General features: G+C 45.9%; 1 protein-coding gene across 5 annotated transcripts in view; it reads right to left on the bottom strand.

The window, feature by feature from the left end:
- Positions 1-1114: 1114 nt before the first annotated feature.
- Positions 1115-9741, bottom strand: part of LOC115404086 (putative adenosylhomocysteinase 3) — a 32105-nt gene continuing 23478 nt past the window's right edge. For 3 of the 5 annotated variants that reach the window (XM_030113229.1, XM_030113231.1, XM_030113233.1), the window contains exons 4-17: positions 9335-9435; positions 9153-9255; positions 8920-9014; positions 8528-8634; positions 8086-8202; positions 7860-7923; positions 7686-7774; positions 7531-7601; positions 6502-6596; positions 5769-5867; positions 4772-4840; positions 4539-4617; positions 3872-3992; positions 1115-3774 (exon numbers count right to left, since the gene is read on the bottom strand). In XM_030113229.1, coding sequence (XP_029969089.1) covers positions 3768-3774; positions 3872-3992; positions 4539-4617; positions 4772-4840; positions 5769-5867; positions 6502-6596; positions 7531-7601; positions 7686-7774; positions 7860-7923; positions 8086-8202; positions 8528-8634; positions 8920-9014; positions 9153-9255; positions 9335-9435 — 1217 coding nt within the window. In that variant the 3' untranslated portion in view covers positions 1115-3767. Of the gene's footprint in view, positions 3775-3867; positions 3993-4538; positions 4618-4771; positions 4841-5768; positions 5868-6501; positions 6597-7530; positions 7602-7685; positions 7775-7859; positions 7924-8085; positions 8203-8527; positions 8635-8919; positions 9015-9152; positions 9256-9334; positions 9436-9741 lie in introns of those variants that run through there. The other 2 variants (XM_030113230.1, XM_030113232.1) reach the window with 1 other exon arrangement.

Here is a 9741-nt window from a genome sequence, read left to right as displayed (position 1 = left end):
TGGAGGGTGGGGGCCGGCGTGCAGGCTGCCTACACACTCTCACCCCAGTCAAAACACACGCTGACATGATTGAAGCGTACAGCTTAATGTAGGGGTGAGATCTGGGTTAAACAAGGCCACATGACCCTGATTTTATTCAATTATTTACAAGCGGTAAGTTAATTTGGGTTCATCGGAGGGGATTCCAGGTCCATTTAATCTGACTTCAGCCACTGAGGATCTCTTGAATGACTCGATCAGTGATGAGATGAATTATTACTATTACATAATTTATTTTCTAAAGATTCTGGACTTGCAAAAGAACTTTAACCTGCATCCTTAGTGCATCACATCTTATTGTCATTCTTAGATTGCACTGATATGGCCCTCTCTACCAGCAGAGGCACAGCTCCAGCATCAAGTTTTCATATGACCGGCATGAATTAATAATGCATGCATCCATACATTTATTCATTCATCTTCTGCAATTATGTAGATGAGGCCAGAAGAAGCAGCGGGGTACAGTATGGACAGATTACCAGAGCTTCACAGAAAAGGTTCAGCTTGGATTTCACTAGGAGTAATACTGAACAGGTGATGTCGATGTTGTGTTTTGACGCCGCATCTCTTAAAATACTTGTATTTCCCGGTGACGAGTCACATTTTCAGAAAGCAATCCTGCTTGAATGAAAGCTTGAGAGGGCTTAAGTGGCATCTCATCCCGTCTGTGTTTACCCACACATCTATAACAGAGCCTGACTCATCTGTCACGGGTAAATAAAGCTCGCAGCCAGCCTGACCCTGCTGTCGCTGCCGGCTCAGACGGGCCTCGGCAGCTGCACAGGCGGGCTTCCCCTCTCTCCGGCACGCACAAATTACGACCAGCATCAGCCCGGTGTGGCGTCACACATCAGATTAAATAGACCTTTATTGACCCCTTTGGGAGAAAACCCTCAAGGAAATTAATGTCCCAGCAGAAACACAATAGAAAAAGGATAAATCGCATAGAGAAAGAGAGAAACACGAGACTGATACCGTTTTTTTTTTTCCATTTTTATTCAGTAAGATTACAGATTTTCTTTTATTATTGCTCATCATCTACCATTACTTGCAATATTTTAAACATAGGGTCTTTATCTTTATTAGACAACTTAAAACATGTTTGAGAATTTCTGCCAGTTTGCAGCGTATGAGGATTTACAACAATAAATACAGGAGTCGATTCTTCTTTTACCTTCCTATACTTTTTTTTTTTAAAGGTTGTCATATCTGTATATAATATGTATATATACACATACGATGCTGGTGTCTTCCCCCTGCCCACCCGCGTGTCGGTCAGCTCGGCGCCGACGAAAAACCAAAACAGTTTCTCCCCCCTAACCCCACAGGCTAGGATCCTGAGGCAGCTGTTAACGAAGCAACTACGGCCTACAAAGAAAGCAAAAAAAGGAAAGAAAAAAAAGATGTGTACAAATACAGAAAGACATCGAGACACGCACGCACAATCGTCATCAATAGTCATCTCAGCTCTCTGTAGAGAGCATACCACACATTCACATTAAAAAACCAAAACAAAAAAACAAAAAAAAGGAGAAAAATAAAACTTAAGACAACAGGATTAAGAACTAAAAACAGGAAAACAAGTCACACAACTTCAAAAGTGGGATTTTGAACTGCACAAGGAGACAGAGATGCACAGATATTGGCAGGGAACAGTGTGACAGGAAGAGAGTTCGTCCTTGGATGATGGCGTATCGGTGTACAGTCAGAACATCAGAGGTTTAAACACTTAGATTTTGACTTGCTTTACTGGATTTCCTTGAAAAGAAAAAAAAGTAGAACGATGAAACAAACGGTGCTTTTGGACAGCAGATCGAAGGCTGAAGCCGCGCTCGTTTTCAAGTACGTAGCGGCAGACTGGCAAGAAAAAAAAAACAACAAAAAAAAAAACAAAGCAGCTTTCCCACAGCGCCGAACGGCTCCTTCAAAGACTTTGGTTGGAGTCAAGTTCAGTCGTAATGTGGAAAACTCCACTGAAACGTCGCCGGCGTTTTTCAATTGTGAGACAAAGGATTTATTCTTGCTGGTAAACTGAGCTTTTGTGCTATTTCCTGCTGTTTCAGAGGAGCGGTGGAATTGATTTCACATATACGACGCAGCACACAGGGTTGGATGACGCGCTGCGGTATATATGTGTGTGTGTGTGTGTGTGTTTGATCCCACTCGGTGGAAGCAGAGCTGGCAGATGAGCTTCAAGTTCAGGTAAAATACTTTAAGGGGGAAAGGGGAGCGGAAATCGACCTGTGACACATATACATGGACATACATGTTTGTTTGTTGTTGACTGAAATGAACGAATGAGTTTAAAGTGGTTTTTAAACTGCACCATTTAACATCTGAGTACCAAAGAGTTGTGTTATTAGCGTATGGCAGATACAGTAAATCTGATGAGCACCATACTTGTATTATTTTTTTTTTGTTTGGTTTTTTTTCTCCCCTAAATCAGGACCTGACTGAAGAAATTTGCCCGAGCACCGGCCTGGCGACAGCCTGCTGCAACATTTGGTATATCTCAATATTTTGTCACAGTATTCAAAACGAGGGTTTGAGTCTATTCGTCACACCTGTCAATACAACATCTAATTGCTTGTTTGTATGACATGTTCATGTTTCCAAAGAACTCACATTAGATTGTGCAAGAAGCAGAGAAAAGATAGAAAACATGCCATTTCTATATAAATATGTAAATATACAGTATCCCCTCGTAATGATCCAACAATACACCTTGCTTCAAATGAAAGACCGAATGAAAAACTTTAATACTTTTCATTACTTCATTGTGGGAGCAGCTTGAAGTGGAGAAAACAAAAAAAAAAATCAGCCAATGAGATGTTTTGACTGTGGGTTCGAGTGACAAGTGGAAAGAACCAATCACCATCCAGTCATGTAAAAACAAATAAGAACAAAACTACAGGCTGATCAATAAGGAAAGTAGCATCAGTAAAGAAAATGCTGACAAATAGAGAATTGGTGAATCTCAATCAAAGACGAAAAAATCAAAAAACAAAAAAAAAAAAACAAATGATATGATTGGACCCTGAGACCCCGCCTACCCCTTAGTCTAGCTCCACCCTGACAAAGTTTACACGAGAAAAAATAATCAAAAATCACAAGTAAAAAAAAAAGAAAAGACGGTAACAACATCAAAAACAGAGAGGGAAAAGAAAATCATCCGTCACTAAACCGTCATCCTCATTCAGACAGGGTTTTTTTTTTTTTTTTTAATCAAGATTTTTATAAGCTATATATCTTTTAAGCGATTTAATCTCCAACAGATAAACAATAAAAGATCTGGCAATGGGAGGGGAGAGGAGCGGTTTTACATACAACTCGACGTAGAAACGCGTGTCTAGAGGGAAAGGTGATGATGACGAAATGACGGGAGGAAGGTCGGGGGGCGGGGGGGGGGGGGGGGGGGGGGCGGGGCGAGCCAGCGAGCCTCTGGGAAATAAATGGCAGGAGCTGCTCCGCCCGGTCATCATCATTGTTATTATTATTATTATTATTATTACTGTTGTCGAGTGTGAAGAAATGAAAACGGCTGCCGAAAGAACGAATAAAGTCACGCCCCCTCCCAGCGCTCAGGCAGAGCCCGGCCCCCCCCCCCCCCCCCCCCGCCCCGCCCCCCCCTGGTTATGAAGCCGGTGTGTTGGCTGTTCGGTCCTCTTCCTCTGAGTCTGTGCGAGTCCTGGAGTGTTGGTACTTCTTCACTTCAACTCCAACACTGGTTAATACCTGAGCGGCAAGAGGAGGTCGGGTCAGAGAGCAGAAACGGCACGACTTCTGCCTAGCACGGGAGTTAGTCCGAGAGTGTGCTGGGGCGTTTTCCTACCGATAGTAGTTTGGCTTGAAGGGCCCGTTCTTGTTCAAGCCCAGATACTTGGCCTGCTCGTCGGTCAGCTCGGTGAGATGTGCGTCGAATGTTGGGAGATGTAGGCTGGCCACGTACTCATCTGGAGGCGAGAGAGAGAGAGAGAGAAGATGTCAGAATTCACATCAAAACGAGGATGGAGAGTCAACAGAGAGGCGCTGAGAAGCTTTTTCCTTCCTCATCTAAGCCTTTCCATCTCCCTCCTCAGTGTGTGTGTGTGTGTGTGCTGGTAACAACATGACCTAGATTCGGCTCAATGTTTGTCTGCTCCCGGTCGCTGAGGGACGGCTCGGAAACGCCGCCGTCGAGTCTGCGTGCGCGCGCCCACGTACGTATGTGCCCCGGCACTGAGGGATTTCATCTGCTGTGAACGATCCGTCCTGGGACGCAGCTCCGGACGGAGCAGAGGAGGCTGGCTGTGTTCTCTCTACTGATAAATAAAGCGCAGTTCCTGCGGGGGCCTCCGCTGGGCCGCAACAAACTCCCAGTAATAACTTCCTGTCCTCATATCCCACCAGTCAAGTGTGTTTTCCAAACAGCGTTTGATGTTAGGTGCCTTGTTCTTTCCTTAAAGCTTCTTCAATAAAGCTTCATGCTAATAAAAGAAGGAGAAATGAGGGAACCTTACCCATCTTTTTGGGCAGCAAGTAAACGTCCTGTTTGTAGCGTCCCTCGGGGGCATTGTACAACTCTATCAGAGCCAGCGCCTGGACACACACACACAAACACACACACACACACAGACACAAGCGTTACTCAAAGAAATGTTGAGATTCAGCATATTTAGGAGAAAAAAAAAAAAAAAGTCAGAGAGAGCATAAACTATTTCCACCCTTGTGAATGTGGGCGGTGCAGTCTTACCTGGGTCGTGGCGGTGATGGAGAGCACAAAAGTGGGCACAGTGGAACAGCTGAGGTTCAACAGGCGGCCCTGGGAAACGAAGGACGAAAAAATCTGAATGTCAATGTATCTTTAAAACAAAAAAACAAAAAAAAAAAAAAAAAAAAAAAAAAATCCAATTCCAGTGCTTCTCACCCTGGATTTGAACCTACGAACATCGTCCACGCAAAGCTTTCTCTAGAACAACGGCTCCATTCTTGGTTCGCCGCATTTATTAATTTCCTGAAGGCCCCTGTGGTGCATGCGGCTGACCTTCAGGGGGAGTCGTCCTCTCTGGCAGCGCAGAGTGACATTTAGCAATCAAACCTAGAGTTCCAGCCAGGTTTTTAACCTCTGCACTGCCCAGAGCGGCAGCTAATGAAGTCCATTAAAGTGAAACACTGCAGATGAAGACGGATGAGAAAGGCGCCGTCGGTTTTTTTCCTCCTGGATGATGCAGACGAAGGAAAATAACGGCTTTCTGATAGCTTTTAAAGAAAGCATGGTTTCCACATGTCGAGGAGGATCGCTGTGATGTATTTTTGGAAGACGGGTCGGCTGTGATGTGAAGGCAGGTGAGGGGAGATGAGGACGGGGGGGGGGGGGGGGGCAGATCAAACGGCCTCAGAGACTCCGTCACGGCGGGGCTGGCAGGTCGTCCGTCGGCCTGCTCTCATTCTGTCACAGCTTGTAATTTGCACGCAGGCACAGCTTGTCTCGGCCTGCAGTGAGTCTGCACAGACACGCGTCGGCCAAACGCCCGTGTTCATCTCTCAAAGGTTTTTTTATACAACCCGTCGAGTAAATTTCAAGATCTGACTGAGAGTTTTTGATATGTGTAAGGAATATGAACGGGAACTGATTCATAGAGGTTCGGATCGGATTGGATTATTTCCAGGGAAAAATGATGCCGAGTGTTTCGGATAGCGTTTTGTGTTTTTTATATTTACAGCAGCAAATAGCGCGCGTGTGTGTATACCTCTGCCAGTAGGACTATCCTCTTGCCATCAGGCCAGATTACATGATCCACCTGAGAGCGCACCCTTTCCCAGGTTAGTTCAGGAGTCCGCAGGCTTGCCTGTTTAAAAAAAAAAAAAAATAAATACAAAAATTCACTGTCATTCATTTGTTAGATTATTGATCAAACTTCCTCTTATTTGTGTTGGACGGAACTGAAATCTTTCATCACCCTTTCCCAGGATGGCCTTCCTACAACGTCCTTTCAAATGGGAACTGTATTCTCATCTATCGTATTGATAACAGATCAGAAGAAGAAAGTTTTAATAATCTTCTTGCCTTTTCAACTGCAGCAGTCAATGTGAGCATCAGTCATTTAAGATTCATCTGCAGTTACAACAGATTTGTTTCTTCGATGATGAACTGATTTAAAAACAGGCTTTTCCGATGTATCTGTACTGTGAAGAAGATTACATCCACTTTCTCACCGTCTCAGCGGGATGTGGATCAATCCTTTCATGGCTGCTCCGTTAACTCATACCGACTCACACTGTCAGGTTACCATGACAACACTGAACAATCGCTGCCCAAGGTCAAGCCTAGACGGGCGCTGCGAGGAGCCGTCTGTGTTTTTCGTGTTCTCGTCTTCCATCAAGCGCCTCAATCTGTGATACTGCGTCATCTTCTCAAGAAAATAACTTCTGTGGAAAACAGTTCGACCCGCTTTGCGGAGTCGTCACGTCGTAATCACTGACCACGTCGATCTCGGTGTTGGAGTGCCCCATGTTGCAGACGATGCAGCCGTTCTTCATGCGGTCCAGGTTCTCTCTCACCACCACGTTCTTATTGCCTGACCACAAAAAAAAAAAAAGACAAGCCGTCAAAAGAATCTGAAGAAAGAAGAAGAAAATAAGAGGCTGCCGAATGAATTTAAACGATGCTAATCAGGCCTTAAAATGTGATCTACCTGCTTCTACCTGTTCAAACAATTCATCTAAGAAGATCTGTTAACACTTTATTTGAATTCTTTTAATTAAACAGCTTGGTTCAGCAGGATCTAAGTTAAAGTTAAACAGACTTCGAGGTGAGTATTGTGTTAACACTGAATTGACAGACATCTCGTGGCTTTTTCTGCTCATTTAAACGCGGCGTTGGCTGCTATGAATGGAGCTGACAGTGTGTCACCTTCTAATCCGACTGCTGAGGCAGTCCGGCCCTGTCGAGAGCCCTCCGCCTCATCCCCGCCAGCAGCGCCGGCTAATGAGGCCGGGATACAAGTAATTCTCTGCTCCAATTAAGTGCTCGACTCCCGGACTGTTGTACTGAGAACTTTTATGAGTAACTCCTGCAGACTGATTAAATAACTGTTTAGTCACAATGACTGAGTTCTGCGAGATCTCTCTCGGCTTGACTCCATGTTCCCATTAAAATTGTAGTTCTTAATCAACTTTATGCTGGGTAAAATAAAAAGAGCTACATAGCACCTTCAGAGTCGAAGCACGTCGCTGATTCTCAGCGTCTCTTTAATGCTCGCACGGAGAGCAATGATGGGCCCTGAAGTTCTCCCGGAGTGATTACTGCATTTATTTCAGCGCTATTAAATGTGGATTATTCCCCAGCACAAAAGCCAACAGGACTAATCCCCGCGCGGCTGCTGGGAGGCGATTAGTCAGCGACCCGATGATTGTTACGTACGCGGGACGACTAATAAGTTCAAACTTCACGAGCCGAACGTGGACGTCGGGCTCATTTGTTTCAGCGGCGGCCACCGAGACCGGACCGACCTGTGCAGGTGATGACGATGTCCACCTGTCTGATGACTTCGTTGAGTTTGACCAGCCTGAAGCCGTCCATGCTGCCGAAGGATAAAAAAGGAAAGCGGGTGAAGAGTAAAGCACGAGCGACGGCTATTGTTTTGAATAATAAAGATTCGTCTTACCAGGCCTGCAAGGCACAGATGGGGTCGATCTCTGTGACGTAGACAATGGAGCCCATTGCTTTGAGCGCGGCACAGCAGCCCTTTCCAACCTGACAACAATCGGTGTAACAATCAATTCACGGAAACGATTACATTATTTAGTGAAACGTCTCTCTAATAAGAGGCCAGCCTCACCTCTCCGTATCCACACACCACCACCTGTTTCCCTCCAAACATAACATCAGTGGTTCTCTTCAGCCTGCGGACAAAAAAAACACCATTATACCAGGCTGGCAGCCGAATATTTATTCAGACTGTTTGCAGCAGAAAGGAGGTGGGCGTAATTGCCCTGCGACATTAAACGTAGAAAATAAACACAGCCTGTTGTGAAATCCTTAATAAACAGGAGACCGCTGCGCACCCGTCTAAGATGGACTCTCTGCAGCAGTAGAGGTTGTCGAATTTCTGCTTGGTGACCGAGTCGTTGACGTTCATGGCCGGCACACACAGCTTCCCGGCCTTGGACAGCTGGTACAACCTGCGGACGAGCGCCGGGCCAACGCCATCGCGTGAAGAAAATGTAAACAAAAATCACAGAAGACGATAAACTGTCAAAAAACTTGATCCTTTTTTTTTACATACACCCACTCCAAGTGTAAACGGCTCATTTTCAATGGGGAACATTTCTACCACTAGATGGAGCTATGAGAACATCAGAACACTGCACAGGAGCATGGCGTGCCTCATATATAGGTTCCATGTTAATGCTTAACATCTCATCATAAAAAAAACAGGAGCCGGTTTTATTTATTGATTAGTGTCATATTAAAAATAAATCACATGGCTCTGTGTTGGTGTCGCACCTGTGCACGCCAGTGACGCTCTCCTCTACGATGCCCTTGATCTTCTTGAACATGTTTGGATACTTTTTGTAAATCCAGTGAGTCAGGTCTCCGCCGTCGTCCAAAATCTGTCAGAGCAGAGTCAGAATTAGCTGAGAACAGTTTCAAAATAACCGATATTTATTTTAATCTTGTTTTCTTTCTTTGTCATTCAAGAGAAAGAATGATCTAGGTGAATATAAGCTTTTTCCAGTAGTTTCATTGCCACGACCAGCTAATGAAGAGCGAGACGAACACGGATCTCATCTATTTAAAAATAGATGTCTGTCTGGTAAAAATAGCAACTGCAAAGGCTGCAGGATGTAAACAGAGAAAACTCCTGGCGGGCTGCATTTAGAGCGGAGGTGTGCTACCATGTTGGGCTGCCAGCCTTCCACGTTGACGCAGCGATCGATGCACCACCAGAAGTCGTCCTCGGACTCGCCCTTCCACGCGAAGACGCTGAACCCTGCGGCGACACGACGGGACGCGTTACGAGGCACGTGCGGGGAAACCGGGGAAACAGAGGTGCAAAAAAAGGTCAAGAAGGAAAGGTGGGCAGTCGCACACGAACGCAGGAAACTTCCCGGTGCGTGCCGAGTCTCACCTCCTTCTGCCAGGGCAGCTGCCACTTCGTTCTGGGTGGAGTAGATGTTGCAGGCTGCCCATCGGCACTGCGCCCCGAGAGCCGACAGAGTTTCCATCAGCACCTGGGGAGAAGAGGAGAGGAGAGGGGTTTTTTTTGCTTGCAGTGGTATCGTGGTTCTGAACTCTGGATTCCTTACTCACAGCAGTCTGGGCAGTGATGTGGGTGCAGCCCACCACCTTGGCGCCGGCGAGGGGCTTCTCCCCCTGGGCTCGCTTCCTCAGAGCCATCAGAGCCGGCATCTCTGCAAAGGCATCGAAACACACTTGAGTGGATACGAGAATCAGCTGGATGGTGAAGGAGTTCCCATCGGTTAATCCTCCTAATACTTCATCGCTAATCCATCGACTCATCCAGCTGAAGGAGTTACTGATGCTCGGGATATTGAAGTGTGTGCATGCGTGCGTGTTTTGTGTGTGTGCGCGTGTGGCCTGCACAGTTCAGATGAGGCTCTCCGTGCCGTTTGTTAAGCCATCAGGGAACGGTGTCAACATGTGTTTGCTTGTAAATGGTGTTTGCGCTTTGAGTGGTGTTGAAAATATGGACACGG

The sequence above is a fragment of the Salarias fasciatus genome, chromosome 17, assembly GCF_902148845.1.
Source record: "Salarias fasciatus chromosome 17, fSalaFa1.1, whole genome shotgun sequence".
NCBI classification, from domain to species: Eukaryota; Metazoa; Chordata; class Actinopteri; order Blenniiformes; family Blenniidae; genus Salarias; species Salarias fasciatus.
The sequence above is the reverse complement of the archived record's forward strand: the minus strand, read 5'-3'. Positions and strand labels throughout refer to the sequence as shown.